Here is a 15,796-nt window from a genome sequence, read left to right as displayed (position 1 = left end):
GCGCATCATGAGATCCGCTCGTTTCTGGAACCTCTGCAGCCCTGGTGATCCCGCATATATGACCCCTGGTCACTGTCCCCCCGTCTCTTTCTTGCTGGATCTTACATACGCTCAGGTGGCTACACGAAATACATAGCCATCCTCCACCACTCGACTTCGGCGGCGCTTCGTTTAACTATCTCGACTCACCGACGACACGTCCATTATACACCACGAGAGCAGGATTGTGCTAGGGAAGAAAAGGTCATTTACGAAACGAACCGGTCGCAAACTCATACAGACATCTACCTAAGCTGTGCCAGCACCGAGCTGGTGGAGACGGCTTCATGTCCTCCGACCAACCCCGAGTCGTCGAGAGCAGACCATCGGCCCTCACGTCCAACCCGGTACACGAAGCCGAGGACGAAAAGGATCATGGCACTGTCGAACGGCCACTGGAGGGCGACCAAATTCGAGGAGTCATTCGCCTGATACAATGCCGAAAATGCTCCCACCTTCTCCAAGAGCCAATTACACTTCCTTGCGGTCGAAGCCTCTGTAAACAATGTGTCCCAGAAACACACACTCGAGAAAATATATCATATCCCGCCACGCCAAATAGATTACAAGGCTTTGAATGCCCTTATGTGGAATGTGGGAAGAACCATGCCGTGGGCGACTGTGGCGTTGATGTCATCCTCACCAAGGCAGTCAACAACTTCAAGTTTGAGATGGAGAAGGCGAAAGAGACGAGCACCAAAGCCGAGATCTCCACGCATGTCATCATCAACAGTTCAGGTGCTGGGCAGTCAGATATGAGGGACGACAACGCAGAAGTGGCGAGGGTTGTGAAAGGAGGCCCCCTGCTCGCAGTCTATACGTTGGCAGATACAGGCGAGTTGGACTACAACTCAGCCGTCACTTTTGCCGAAGTCTCGTCACTCGGAGATGAGGCTACATCAATCGACTCAAGGACATTTTCTAAAGTAAAGGAATCTGTACGCACGGAAATGGACTGCCAGGTTTGCTATGCCTTGTTCTACGACCCTCTCACGACAGTTTGCGGCCACACTTTCTGTCGATCGTGCTTACACCGCGTGTTGGACCACTCCTCCTACTGTCCGATTTGTCGACGAGGGTTGTCAGTTAGCCCTCTGCTATACCAGGAGTCATGCCCATCAAATGAGAGTCTGAAAACCATCATTCAGACTTTTTGGGCCGATGCCGTTCTCACAAGAGGCGATGCTTTGGCGGCGGAAGCAATGAACAGACATCGGGAGTTTGATATTCCTATTTTTGTCTGCACATTGTCGTTTCCAATGATGCCGACCTTTCTCCATGTCTTTGAGCCGCGCTATCGCCTGATGATACGCCGAGCTTTGGAGGGCGACCGAACTTTCGGCATGGTGCTACCTCAACGACCCCGGACAGCCAACGACACACACTTTGTACAATACGGAACCCTCTTACGCATTGTGAACGCCGAGTACTTTGCAGACGGCAGGAGCCTGATCGAGACATCTGGCATATCACGCTTTAGAATAACCAGACATGGCATTTTGGATGGATATTTGGTGGGGAAAATTGAACGGATTGACGACATATCGATCGCGGAGGAAGAAGATCTAGAGGCAACTGAGACACAACAAGCTCTAGAAAGATACGAAAGCGCAGCCACACATCAGAGCGAAGACTCGAGTTTGCCGAGGCCACTTACGACTACCCCCGAGGATCTCTCAACAATGCCAACTAGCGACCTTCTGTCCTTGGGTGTTTCCTTTGTGCAGAGAATGAGGCAACAAAGCGTGCCGTGGCTGGCACAACGAATGCTGGCTATTTATGGGGAATGCCCCAACGATCCGGCACTTTTTCCTTGGTGGTTTGCTAGCATCCTGCCAGCTAAGGAATACGAGAAGTACAAACTTTTGGAAACACGAAGCGTCAGAGAGCGACTCAAGATCTGCTGCGGCTGGATTTTGGAATGGGAGTCAAGCAGGTGGTGAGTAATCCCTGCCCGATGCTTTCTTCTTTTGCGCCCTTTTGTTTGGAGTTTTTCCGCACCGATTCAGACGCTCTGTAAGGGTTCTTTTATAGAGACTCGGTGTGGATGTCATTGTTGCCCCCGTTTGCTTGTTATTAGACAATTAAACAGACGGGCTAAGGTGCAGAAACTTTCAGGAGGGCCCTTATTGACGGCCGCTCAGGTCCCTCTCAGACTGCAGAATCTTCTGATGCTGGGGACTAGCTCAGCTACGGGCGCCGAAGGCCTCGCCCAAGAGACATGAATTGAAATTGGCCACGAGGAAGTTGAGGTTTTGGCCTACGAGGGTTGACTTATCGACTACAAGGCTCCCTCTCCACTGGGGTGTCAGGATGCGGGGGTGGCAGTTGTCGTAAATTTCTCGCATTTGCATGGCAGCATTGGGCATGTACTAGGAATCCTTCACGGCATTATATCACGACACAATACAGATACCAAATTGGCCTATGTAGGTATACTAGAGAACCATGTCAAACAGAAGTTGAAGAATGCAAATTCGCTCATATTTCCGACGTATGCAAGTTAAAATCGATATCTAGCTGTTATCTTACCCAGGGCAGCCTCGAAGGTAACAGCTTTGTTGATGATTCTCATGCTTCGTCAGATACCCCCAATGTAACCAGGGATATATGCTCAGCAAGTGCCACCACGGGAGGGATGTTCTCCAGAGGGGACATTGGCACCTTCATTCATACTAGACAAGCCTACGACCGTCCGTGACTTCCTCAAAATATTTGGTCGTCGTTCACTTCAGACTACAACCTTCACACCTCCATCCTCCTTTGCCACAACACGACCGATTTTGCCATCTTTCAAGCAACTGTCTTTCCGTCATCATTCACCACTTATTATTATCACCTCAGAATGAATTCCACCGCTTCAAGGACACATTCAACGATAAGCGCTTCGGCAAGGAAGCCAGGAATGATTGAATCAACGCCGTAGCAGCTGTACCCAAAGATACAGAGATGCAGAGATAGACGACTGGGAGCAGGACAGCGCACAGCGGACATCAATGAAGGCTGGTGCGTCCGAGTTGGCCGGAAACGGTGCGGAACTGGAAACCATAGATGACTTTGCCAAGAAACCAGTGTTGTAGAGTGGGCATTCAATGTCGGCCTCTTGCTCTGCTGCTAGTTATCCTTTCTGTTTGAATGGTGCTGGTCTTCAATGCCTTTGTAAATTACTTCAGTAGAAACTGACAACAATGACTAAAGTGACTGTGCTCGCAATGAAGGTAACAACCAAATCACAATTCAGACGCTTGATTCGAGGTAAACGAGATGCGCACCCCGCCGTGATCAAGCTTCCGTCAAAGGCTAGGTCTGTTGAGAGATCCCCGTCTTTCATTCGGACAAAAAACAGCCTATACGTGAGATAGTCACTAGGACGCAAGAATAATGTCATAACTATAGATTGGCTCGGCTCTTCAGTCTCCTTACACAATGCTTTGACTTGGAGTTTTGCAAGAACGTTCTCCGCTTGGGAAATCTCCGAGCAATGGCTAGCTCAAAGGGTCTTTCTAGTGGCCTATGACACTCGCGGTGCGTGGATGTAGCCAAGTCGACTTTCTAAAATGGGCAACTTCTACTCCCCGTGCTTGGGCGTCAAACATGACGCCTTTAAGCATCCATGACGCCTCATAAATAGCAAGAAAAGCGAGCCCGAGCAATGTCGGCTGGCACAAATAATTCGAAGGTACCCCGAATTTACTGAATTCCAAAAAAGGCATCGTCAAACTTGCCGTGCTCCATTTCTGTCATGTCTCCAAAAAACATATCATCGAAGCTGTTACCATCGCCCCCGTCGCCGCCCATGTTCATATCGAGGTCCATGTTCTCCATGCTTGTATTCCCATCGAGGTTGAACAGATCGTCGATGTTCGTGGACTCCTGCTTCTCCATCTTGGCTTCCACCGGCTTCTCTTGGCTAGCTGCCGACGCTGTTGCTCCTGCCGAGGCTGGCGGGGCTGCACCAGTCTCTTGTTTCGTAGCGCTATCTGGAGGAAGGAGATTATCGAGCGACAAGAGGTCGCCGCCTATGTCTCCGGAGCCGAATGATATGTCCATGGCCGCATCCTGTACCTGGGCTTGGTCTGGTGCCTCGTTGCTGGGTGGCGCCAAACTGAAGGTCATATCCGTGAAATGGAACTCTGGGTTGTTGCCCTCAGTACCGCCTCCAGAGTCGTCACCAAGACCAAACAAGTCATCCATGGGCGCCTCTGGGGCACCTGAAGGCTGAGGTTGCGAACTTGGCGGCTCGGTCTTAAACTCCTGCTTGATCTCGCCCATAGGGGCCATCATAGCCGGTGGTGCAGCAGGTGGTGCTGGTGTCATCTCCTGCTTCACTTGGGGACTGGGTTCGGGCGCTGGCTGGAAGCCGACGCCCATGTCAGGGAACGGAGCCATTGATGGTGCTGTGCTTGGTTCTGCGGGAACCCTCTGCGGACCCGTAGCCTCCGTGGTCTTGGGTTCATTCTCAGGAGGCGTTGGCTCTCGAGACGAAGAGTCGAGGTCGATGGCCATGGGTGATTTGCTCTGCGCCTCGACTGGCGCAGGCTGTTCCACCGGTTGTCTTGCCTGCTGAAAACGATCCAAATCTCTTTGTAGGGCAGCCTTGGCCCGTATCTGCCGTCGGTGTTACTACTAGACGCAAGAAAGGGACCTCACTTGAGTGACTTACTATCTCGCTCTCCAAATCATCCAGTTTCCAGTGGAAGCTCTCGATGATCTCTGGCATCTTTGTTTGTAAAGAGGCTTGGGCCTGGAATTGATGCCTGCCATCTTTGCTAAGAGACTTCAGTGCCTTGCCTGTCTGGACCAGCTGCGGATATGATCAGCCATTACAGTCACGTATTTGAAATTACCAAACTTTACATACCACATCGTTTATAAGTCCATGCAGTGCTTCCGCAGAGTCAGAAGTCGCCGCCTTCGAGTTTGCCATTGCAGCGACGTGACGCCGCTGGCTATGAGTTCAATGGTCAAATATTCTACGAGCTGCTCGCGTTTTCGAGTGCGTAGGATCGATATGCCAAGTCGAAATGCCGCGACACAGTAATAGGTGACAGTCGGCCATTCAAGGGGATGTGTCAAACTTGATATTATGAGGTCGAAGAGACTGAGAGAGGCCAGGCGTTTCCGTAAGCGTCGATTATGTGAACTCTTCGGCAGTGGAGAGAGTGAGAGAGAATGGAACCGTCGAAGCTACCTTATTGAACCGATTTGATGGGATGATTGAAGTTGATTTGGTAAAAGTAAATCGCTGGATCGTTGCTGAAGTTGCAGTCGATTCTTCGACAACCAACCAAACACCAATGTTTGACGTCTGAATCAGCCAGGTTCCCAGCCTTCCTCTCCGATGAGCCGGTACGTACCTGCGGTGAGTTTAGGTAGGTAGATTCTCTGTCGTCGACTGGAAGGCGAGACTGGAGCCCGGGCGCATAGCTCGACCAATCAGACACATTAGGAAGCTCAACCAATGAACAGCCGAAGCGCACATGCGGGTTGCTGTGGCCATGCAGTTGCGCCACGCCCACAGCAATCACAGCTCCTAGCGCCAACGACCTGAGGAAGGAACATTGAATGCACTGTGAGCCCCGGAAGTAACCCCGCACCTGCCATACGGCACGGGGTGAGCGCAAGACAAGCAGGCGGTAGTAGGTCACTTTCCCCTCTGTCTCTGGCTCTGGTTCCACCTTTTCCTCCATGCATCAGATCACGACCAACGTGGAATCTTGGGACGAAGTCGACTGAGAGGGTGTTCTTCAGTTGAAACTCGATTGCGTCGGACGGAAGACTCGTCGAGGGCCGTAAGCCCCTGCGAGGAGCTCTGATCGACGAGAGTCTGGTCTGTCTACGTATGCGTACCTTCAATGTTTGGAGAGGCACAAGCTACCTTGGTCTGTCAACACTTATCTTGCTGATATTGGGTCCCCAGACGGTGACTTGGATTCCCTTCCACGCTCAGTAACAACCAGGCCACATGCGGAAGAGAGGTTCCCTGATCTCTCGGAGGACGTTGTTGCGGATGCGGAAGACAAGGGCAAAGCCCACCGTCGGAGGTATGGGTAACCCTATTGCCGCCGCCGGTGAGCTAACCCAGGACATCGTTCGTCCCATCGTGCCGGGAGCCCTCCTCCCGGGAAATTGGTTGCGTCCTGCAACAACAAGTTTCGTAACCCACATGCCCGGTCATTGATGCCCGGAACTCTAGCGTCTTGGGGGTCCTTATGCATGCTGAAGCTTGCTGTGACTTTACATAATGTAGGTAAGAGAATGTCTAGCTGTGAGACATCCCGAGCCACCAAATAATCAGTGATGATGAGCCTGATGATATGAAGTCGGTTGTCGGTCAGTCGGTCTTGAAAAGCGGAATGGATCCTTATTCTAGTCCATGTACCGAGGAGAACCCCCGACAGTCTGTTCTTGATTGTGTGCTTGCAACAGGTTGAGCATTGATGTTGTGGTCCGCCAAAGCTAAATGCTTATATTCCATGGTTGAGGCTGTTAGTGCCGCCCCCAATCGCGACTTGGCGTGAGGCATGAGATGAAATTCTGGGAGGCTCAGTCGTCTATTGAAGGGAAAGTGCTAGTACAGCTGGTAATTTATTTACTATGCATGCGGCAGGTGAGCCTGAAAGACGCTTAAACAGGGAGTGCGCCGAGGCATAGCTGGGATATCCTTTCCTTTAGGCACATCATTTGGCACGGTGATCAGTCATGATTTCTGCATTGAGACTCAAGGCTTAGAATCCTTCCTATGGCGACACGTTTGCTACCATTATCCAACTCCCAGGTCAGGGCCCCCATTGAATCGAGTTCTATTTGTTTGCACTGGCTTTTTCACCTTGGTGGGAGCTCATCTTACATGGCCTGTTGGCAGCCGCAAATTTCATTTCACTGCTACGCATTTGTAACTACGTTCATCCACGTCCAATCGAGAGTGTGATCAATGCAGCCTATATGTGCATCTTTCTATGACCGACTCTCAGGTTCAATGAGTGATCCATTGATTCAGGAAATGTCAAAACCAAGCGCCCGTCCTGTCTAGCTCTGACAGGGCCTGTCCCGCCTCCCGCGACTCCCGTCTGGCGCAGAAAGTTGAATTGGCCATCCAATGTCTGTGATGGTGCAATGCTCAAACTTCCACGTCGTCAGCGGCCGTCCCAGGCTTCGCTCCTTGCCCAAGCAAGTTTAGCGCAAGTCGCTTAAGCATCTACCTGTTGCAGCAACACCCCTTTTTTGTTTCTTGCTGCCATCCCATCTCTCCCGTTTCCCCTCACTCTGCAAGCCCTGACCAAGCAGAAGGCTCACCCGTTGGTTCAAGGTAAAGAAGGTTGAGCGAGTACCGAGTGTGAATCAGGTGCAGCTAAGCTAAGACTCGCAAGTACTCGACACCAGATGACAGCACGTAACTGAGGGTAGGTGTCCGTACCTTAGGTAGCGGGAAATGTGGATGTGCTCGAATTACAAGAATAAAAAGAAGAAGGGTATCCGTAGAATAGGTAGCCCGCTGCCCGCCCCTCTCGCGCCGGGGACCAGCTACAGCCACCCGTATCTTAGTAGCACCACCCTTGGCCGACTGGGGATAGTGCGCAGCTGTACCCAGTGGAAAGGCACGGCTGGACAAGCAACAGCCTGGCACAGGGTTCGACGGAGACCTTCAACAGGCCAATCCCAGGGTCTGGGACAAGCGGTGGGCGCCGAATGGGTTGCCCTTGTTGCTTTGCTGGCGAGGTGAGCCTGGTGAGGCAACAGTGAACGACGCATGTACATTTCTGTAGAAGCTTTGCAGCAACGCGCAGCAATTGGCACCCCAAATTATACATGGACAAAATGTAAAAAAGAAAAAAAGGCAAGTGGAGATGCCTTGGATGTGGATTGCCCTCCTACCTTGACACCCTGTATAGATTGGGTACAAAGGTAGGTACGAAACTGCCTCCCAACATAGAGGTAAATGAGGGCAAAGCTCCAACTGAACCCATTCTGCACCGGCCTCTATCTGCCTTTGCTGAGCTGCACTGGACAGGACGAGACCACATCTCACTGGACGACAACCTGCATCTCCCCTACCTACCCTACCATCTTACCTTACTTAGCACTATGTACGGTGCCAGGGTGCCGCAGGCTGTGCGAATTTCGTTTCTGGTCTCGCCATGATCAAATGTCCCCCCCTCATCCGCCCTCCTTCTTCTCCCTCCTTCCATCTGCTCCCCTCTCCCCTCCCCATCGCAGATTCTCCTCTCCACGTCTTCAGGAAACGTTTCTCTCTCCTCTCTCCTGTCGTCTCCTCTCTCTCTCTCTCTCTCTCTCCTCTCGGACCGGGTTTTGTTGTGATTCCTTTCAGGGGGTTCCAGTCCTCTTTTCACGCCTGTTTCCTTGGTGCTCGCCTCCGCTTATCATTTCGAGTCTCCTGTCATCTCATCTACAGCACTGCACAGTACACTACTTTGGAGCTTCTCTCGGCATCTCTCTTATCATTCGCCCTTCCCCTTGTCTCTCTATCCGCTCAAGCGTCTCTCTTGTCACGTTGGGTCGACGTCCATTTTGCCTGCCAGTACCGTCCCCACGTCCACAATTTTTCCTGTCGACTTTCGGTTCGTTGCCTTCCTCTTCCAAGGTCAAGTCACATCGTTCCATTCTCGACTTCGACTGCCTCTACCGATAGATCGCAAAGAACAGATCCAAGGAAAAAAAGACTCGACATCGTCCTAGCCGCCCTCGGCTAAGACATCCTAATTGTGTCCGCCACTTTTTTCCCTCTCTCATACTTATTCTCTCTCGCGCGCGCGCACTCTCCCCGCCTCCCGCTTCCCGCTCTTTTAGCCTCGTTGCTCGCTTGCTTGCTTGCTTTGCTGTGAGCTTCTAGGGTCACGTCAGTCTAGGGACAAGTTTTCAGTACTACTTCCTCCCACACTTCTACTCACGCCACAATCAACAAGCTCCAAGCAGTCGGTTGCTTCTCGAACCTCGCTACCGTTCTAAGACAATCTTAGTCGAGCGTCGCATCTTGCAAGCAAAGTCTAGAGCTATATTGGTCTAGCTACCTGCCACGCTGTCTCTCATATCGTCATTAGCAGTCGACGAATTCTCAAGTTTCGAAATCCACTCGTCACACAATCGACTCCTAGTACCAATAACCGACGCAATGGCGGACAACGGACCTGCTTCGAACGCTGCGCAGCTGCCCCCTCCTCCCCAGCCGAATGCTGGAGCTCCAGGCTACGAGAACGGCCAGAATGGCCAGTCAAACCCGGCGCACATGCCCCCGCCTCCCCTCCATATTCCGCAGAACAACAACCCGATTCCGACCGCCATTACCTCGCCCATGTCTGGTGTCGATAAGGTTATGTCGCCCGGTAGCGCTGGGGGATTCGGCCGCCGTGCTGCTCCCGAACCTAACAAGCGGGCGCTGTACGTCGGAGGCTTGGATCAACGTGTTACCGAGGATGTCTTGCGTCAGATCTTCGAGACTACTGGTCACGTTCAGAATGTCAAGATCATCCCCGACAAGAATGTGCGTATACTGTTGCCATATAAAACTTTCCATGAGGATGCTATTGGTATCTACATGTCCATGTGATCCACGATATAGCTGACCGTGTATCGACAGGCTAAGGGCTACAACTATGGATTCGTTGAGTACGATGATCCCGGTGCGGCCGAGCGCGCTATGCAGACCTTGAATGGAAGACGTGTGCACCAATCCGTACGAGAACCTTCCTCTGATGTTGCGAATCGAAGTTGACAATTTGTTAGGAAATCCGCGTCAATTGGGCTTACCAGTCCAACACCTCAAGCAAGGAGGACACCTCCAACCACTTCCACATCTTCGTTGGCGACCTTAGCAACGAAGTCAACGACGAGGTTCTGACCCAGGCGTTCTCTGCCTTTGGCTCCGTATCCGAAGCTCGTGTCATGTGGGACATGAAGACTGGCCGATCTCGTGGATACGGTTTCGTCGCTTTCAGGGACCGCCCGGACGCCGAGAAGGCACTCAGCTCCATGGATGGAGAGTGGCTTGGCTCGCGCGCCATCCGCTGCAACTGGGCAAACCAAAAGGGTCAGCCGTCTATTGCGCAGCAGCAGGCGATGCAGGCTATGGGCCTGACGCCCACGACACCTTTTGGCCACCACCAGTTCCCAGCTCATGGTGTCGCCAGCTACGAGGTTGTCCTTGCCCAGACGCCGTCGTGGCAAACGACGTGCTATGTTGGCAACTTGACTCCTTACACCACGCCAAACGACGTTGTCCCCCTGTTCCAAAACTTTGGCTTTGTGGTTGAGTCTCGATTCCAGGCGGACCGAGGATTTGCATTCATTAAGATGGATAGCCACGAGAGCGCGGCTATGGCAATCTGCCAGATGAACGGCTATAATGTTAATGGACGCCCCTTGAAGTGCAGCGTGAGTTTACCCCAAAGCCAATTGCTGGAGAATACGCACTGACTTTTTCCTGTGCGAAGTGGGGCAAGGACAAGACCCCGAACCCTCAGGGCGGCGCCGCCGCCGGCTTCGACCCCTCGCAGCAGGCGTACAGCCCGCAAAGCGCCGCTTCCGGACCCGGAGGTTACCCCGGTACCCCGACTGCCTACTTTCCTCAATACGGCGGTGAGTGTTCAGCTACAGGCTAGAGATGCAGAAGAAACCCCAGGCTTACATATTATTCATCAGGTCAATACCAAGGTCAGCACGGCAACTACGGTGGCCCAGCCGCTCAGTCCCCGGCCGGTTATGGAGCGCAGCCCATGGGATACGGCGGACCGCAGAGTGCCGGAGGCTATGGTCGCGGGCAACAGCCACCCAACCAGCAGTGGCCCCAGGGACCCCAGGGACAGAACTTCAACAACGGGTTCGCTGGGTACCAGGGCTAACTGCAGTTCACGACGTAGCCCAAGCTCGTGAGCTGGAGTGCGCAGCGTTGCTTTTTGCTCGAACAGAGCGCGTCGAATACGGTCGCACCCACAACGTTGCAAGGTCCTAGGGGTTGCTTTTGTGGAGTCTTTCTTTTCCAATGTTGTTTTCTCGATGGCAAAATGGCATGACCAACGCATCTCCCATGTTTTCCAAACATCATTTCTTGCCAAAGCGTCTCTCTCTCTCTATCTCAATCTCTCCTGCCATCTGCGATGAGGGCATATGTTGGTTTCTCTTGTGTGAGCACTGGGGATGCGAAGGGGACATCATGTGCATTTTCCGGGACGTTTCTCAGTCTTCATATCTTCTACGGCCTAGTGATTCCCACAAGTCACGAACTTTTCCTTGCGCAGTCATTTCTCTCTCTCTCTCTCTCTATCTCAACCTGTCGGAGGGGCAGAGGGCAGACTTTTGATATGCTGTTTCGTTGCCAAAAAAAAAGTTTGCTGCTTTGTTCTATCATGGATACCTCTTCAGCATGACGAATCTGTTGGATGATGAGTTTATGACTTTTTATTTATCTATTTTTCTCTACACTATGTTGGGCACAAGTTTTCTCCTAGCGCGTGGTGGTCTCCCGGATACTCGAGTCACCATTAGATACCTACGACCAGACACCAGATTTTGACGAACCTATGGGAGAGGAGAAGGGGTGCGGGTGTGTGGCTTGGATGACCAAGGAGCGAGCAGGTGAAGACGACATGTGGTTGGCTGATGGAGGGGGTTTTCATGCATGCGCGTGGGTGCAGGTAGTTCTTCTTGGGAGGACGGCTATTCCGCACCCACATGAAGGCTATCCCGCACCTGCACGTGACTGCACCGCCGCAGTAGCCACAATTGACCCGGAATCTCTATTATTCCGGCAGTTTCTTAGGAAGGCGTAGCCTCCTCTGCTGCACCTTCCACCGCTATACCTTCCACTTTACCCTCTTCTACAGCGCGCTTTTCAGAATCAAAACCACGACTTTAAAAGCTAGTCTTTGCTCAGGGGAAGTACATCTCTAGAGCCCATATTTTGGTGCTCGGAGAGGTACTTATCCTGCTTCAAAAATGACCAAAAAGGTGGTATTACGCGTCAAAACATAAATAATGGGAAGGCGCGCGCCCATGGCCCAACATGTGACTGCTTTTGAGCGGTGCAGTCACGTGAAGTCACGTGTAGCCCACTATTTGCTCGAGTAGGCCTAGTATGGGTGCGAGATAGCCTTGGAGGTGTTTTAGCGCAGTAGCGTCAAGTAGTGGAGCTGTGGATCAATCCACCACTGGCGGCTAGGTAGTTCCGTTGATGCCTCTTTTGGGACAAGAATGTGATGTTCTTGCTCTTCAAATTACCGCATGAACGATTACCATTTTGCCCCGAGCGTTTGGTGTTATGATCATGAAAGTTGTTGTTTCTGGGCATGAGTTGAGTAGAGCGGAAGCTCAAGGTGCACCTTCCAAGCTTACAGCATGGAAGGTGCTTGAAAATTGAGGGCAGAAAAGGTAACCATGGATTCGGCGTGGGATACGGATAAGGTAGGCTGAAATCGCCTTTTGTGGAGTTCCGCTGCTGCTGCCAGCGCCTGCCTTAGGTTCTTTTGGTGGCCCTCTGCGCGCACACTGCGTAACATGTCCGAGAAGGAAGTTGGCTGTTGGCTGTTGGCACCTGCAAGAGCAAATTGGTGAAGAAATTGAAGACTGACGATGCGTACAGAGTACGTACCTTGACATTGCACTTCCAATGACTCCGAACATGTCACGAGCAAAGGGGAACCAAAAACAACAGGAAGCCAGCCCATCAAGACTGAAAAATATGTTTATGTTTTGTTTGTCGCATGGCAGGCGGTGATATACTGTCGGTTGGTAATATGGACCTACCTGCATTGCTTTTTGGAACACACTACGGCGATCCATCCTCCATCCACCGTCCGAGGGGGGTCCCTTTTGTTTGATGAACAGGCGGGACGGATTGAAATGGTTTCTGGCTTTATTACTAGCATTGCTCAGCTCAGTCCGGACCCAGAGCTGGCCTGGACGTCTCAGTTTTCCCACTCGCAACTCGCAAGCCCTCGCGAAAAAGGCTGTTGTCTATGGCTGAGAACGGATACTCGGAACGCCTGGCACGCTGGGCTGGGTTTAGCCAAGCCCACCACTTTATGCTCGGCGCACTTTTTTTTCGCCTTTCACGAGTCACCATACATCATAGTTGATTATTGGCTATGATTAAGATGGTTGTTATCATTCTTGGGAAAACTCTGCGGATACTTGGCAGCTTGGACAGGAATCTCAATTGAATGGTCCTTCTTTGGTGCCTACTGTGCAACTTCCACTTGCACTCACTGAGGTGCTCAAGGCTCACAGCATCAGCCTGGAGGGTCTGTTGGGGAATCCGTGGAATCCATGATTTCCGTCACGTTTTATGGCCCCATCGTATCGTCTTTGCTATCGTCGTCAGGCCGCAGACTTGCAGCCACTGAGTGAGCTTGGGGGCATTGTTACGGATCCATTCCATGGTGCTTTGCTGAGTGACTCCAGCCTCCAGCCTCTTTCTCTCCACATGTTCTGGCCAGCTCGACACAAGACCGTTTTCGTCTCTCGTCACCGGCCATGACCGTTGGTCTGTGAGTGTCAGCATACCCAAGTGCTCATCGCATCGCTTGCTTGGGCCCCATTTCGCGAGTGAGATAAAATTGGGCAACACAAAACACAGGTATGGGAAGTGGTGGTGACGCAGGTAGGTGGTGGTGAGGCATGTGTTGAACATATGTCAAACAGCATCTTTGTCTTTCTGCCCTGCTCTCCACCGCCGTACTTCGTACTACGTACTTCGCCGCAGTGTGCACCGGCCAACCTTGGTGCTTGGCCTGTCAGGTCTGGAAACCCGAACCCAATGCCAACCTGACGTACTTTTGCCTGGGTGCCCTGCCGGGTCTTCAGCCTCTGATTGGTCATTTTGTGGTTGCTATTGATCCTCGCCCCCAATGTCTCCTTCAACCATTTTCACTGTTTGATACCTTTCTTTCGGCCACCATTTGAGAAGAAGACGAGGAAAAATGGTTTCAACGAAACAATATTATACCAGCGTGCAGGAGGCTTGATCATATTCTTACATCGCCTTGCTTCACTCGGCCACCAACGTCGCTCCCGTCATTGTCATACGGACATGCCTCTTCAAGCCGGCCTCTACTGATCTTGCCTTGGTAACTACTACCTCGAGGTGATACTTCAGGCTTAGGTGGAGGCCATGTGAGACGGGGGACAGGTCTGTTCCCGTCCGTTGGCATTGGTGTACAACAGCCAGCGCCTCTCCGTGTCTCGAAGCGTTTCTTTGCCCCTCGACCTTGGCTTTACCCTCAGTCCAGGTAAGGTACCTTGATCCATGGTATGTGTACGTGCGAGGTTGTGTGTATGTTTTGGGTGTGCTGGGAAAAGGTAATTGCTTTTCGGATTACTAGTAAGCTAGGGATGTTGTCCTGCCTTGCACATCCCTACTTCTGGTTTCTATGTACTTGTTATTATTACTGCCTAGTGTTTATTCTTGTCGATGGTGCTCTACGGGCAGATACCGCAGGGCACTCACTTCAGGGCCCTTTGATTCAAAGGCAAGGTTCTGTCTATCCGTACAGCCTAAGGTACCTTAGACCCATGGGTCCCCATTGCTGAGGTGAGGTACTTTGCCTGCTTTAGGTACCTTGCGTGCCTATCTGAGAAGTAGTTTCTCGAGGAACCTTGTCCCCCTCTCCCCAAAGGCTCCAAAAGCCCACCTCATCAAGCCCCCCGGCTTTGCGTCAAGTTGCGCCTTCTGCCACTTGCTGCGTTAAGTACGGAGGAGGCACTACGTAGTAGGTAACGTAGGCTCATTCAGTGGAGGTCTGCTCTGTTTCCCTGCCCGACCATCTCAGGCCTGCGTCGCAAGCGACCATCGTGGCCCGCGGAACACTCGCATCCTCTCCCACTTATACCTCCCAGCTCCACCAGGCCATCCCAAATCCCCTCCCCTCCCCTCCTCCACCCCCCGTCAGTCGCGCGCATTCTCTCCCGTCCATACACTCCTTCCCCTCCGCCCCCTCCTTCCTGCTTCACAGGTTGCGTATCCGTACATACAATCGCCCTCTTTTCCCGCCCGATTACCTTAGCTTGCACGTTCCGTGGAAAACAACACACACCAAATACTTGTTGTTAACGTCCAAAGGCCCCGTCTTTGAATTAGTTCATTGCAGCCTTCTTGCGCCCGTCTTTTAATTGTCATGATGAATTCTTAGGGATAACCACCCAAAACTTCCCCTCCGAACTCTATTCACACCAAGAGAGTTTGGGCCGTGTCAGCCCAATTCTGCCGAATCCCTCTCCTTGGCACCCTCACTGAGCTCGACTGCATCCCTCCAGTCAATTCCCTCTGCGCGCCTTGGTCCTTGGTCTGCAATCTGCACTCTGCACTCTGCGCTCTGCATTTGCCAGACAGACTCTGAGCCAGTCCACACACACTACTTCCACTTCCACTACCTACCTATTCGTACTGGACGGCGGCCATACCTTACCTGACCACCTCTCACGCAAGGTACCTTACCCTTCCCATCCTCGTCCTCACCCAGCCGCGACATTACCGGCGCCGCATCAGACACGAGCAACGCAGCCCACACACCCGGTCGACCCTTCGACACTCACTGCCAATCTTACCTCACTCACCTCCCTTGGCTTTGCTCTGCCTGCGAGTCTGCGCTCGCTCCTGCAACTTGCCTTTCAACCTTAGTACGCCCAGTCCAGCCTGGCCCCATTCGCCCGCTTAACGCGTCCAGTCGAAACCACCGACGACATCAGCTAAAGCGCTCGGCCAGCCCTTTCCCCCTTCCAACTTTCAACCTCCACCATCCAACCCTCC

General features: G+C 52.3%; 4 protein-coding genes across 4 annotated transcripts; 3 read left to right on the top strand and 1 right to left on the bottom strand.

Moving 5' to 3' along the window:
• Positions 1-326: 326 nt before the first annotated feature.
• Positions 327-1,982, top strand: CABS01_00218 (ATP-dependent protease La domain-containing protein; the record flags this gene model as incomplete). The annotated part of the gene is made up of 1 exon (XM_060533600.1): positions 327-1,982. The coding sequence occupies one exon, from the start codon at positions 327-329 to the stop codon at positions 1,980-1,982; it is 1,656 nt and encodes a 551-aa protein (XP_060406114.1).
• A 1,747-nt stretch (positions 1,983-3,729) lies between these two features.
• On the bottom strand, positions 3,730-4,966 carry CABS01_00217 (uncharacterized protein; the record flags this gene model as incomplete). Its single annotated transcript, XM_060533599.1, has 3 exons — positions 3,730-4,647; positions 4,703-4,843; positions 4,901-4,966. The coding sequence occupies 3 exons, from the start codon at positions 4,964-4,966 to the stop codon at positions 3,730-3,732; spliced, it is 1,125 nt and encodes a 374-aa protein (XP_060406113.1).
• A 4,203-nt stretch (positions 4,967-9,169) lies between these two features.
• Positions 9,170-10,895, top strand: CABS01_00216 (RNA recognition domain-containing protein; the record flags this gene model as incomplete). Its single annotated transcript, XM_060533598.1, has 5 exons — positions 9,170-9,538; positions 9,635-9,730; positions 9,781-10,428; positions 10,488-10,632; positions 10,696-10,895. The coding sequence occupies 5 exons, from the start codon at positions 9,170-9,172 to the stop codon at positions 10,893-10,895; spliced, it is 1,458 nt and encodes a 485-aa protein (XP_060406112.1).
• A 3,487-nt stretch (positions 10,896-14,382) lies between these two features.
• CABS01_00215 (uncharacterized protein) lies at positions 14,383-14,580 on the top strand (the record flags this gene model as incomplete). The annotated part of the gene is made up of 1 exon (XM_060533597.1): positions 14,383-14,580. The coding sequence occupies one exon, from the start codon at positions 14,383-14,385 to the stop codon at positions 14,578-14,580; it is 198 nt and encodes a 65-aa protein (XP_060406111.1).
• Positions 14,581-15,796: the final 1,216 nt, after the last annotated feature.

The sequence above is a fragment of the Colletotrichum abscissum genome (genome assembly GCF_030869225.1).
Source record: "Colletotrichum abscissum strain IMI 504890 chromosome Unknown Scaffold_1.1, whole genome shotgun sequence".
Classification (NCBI taxonomy): Eukaryota; Fungi; Ascomycota; class Sordariomycetes; order Glomerellales; family Glomerellaceae; genus Colletotrichum; species Colletotrichum abscissum.
This window is presented reverse-complemented; position numbering and strand designations above follow the sequence as displayed.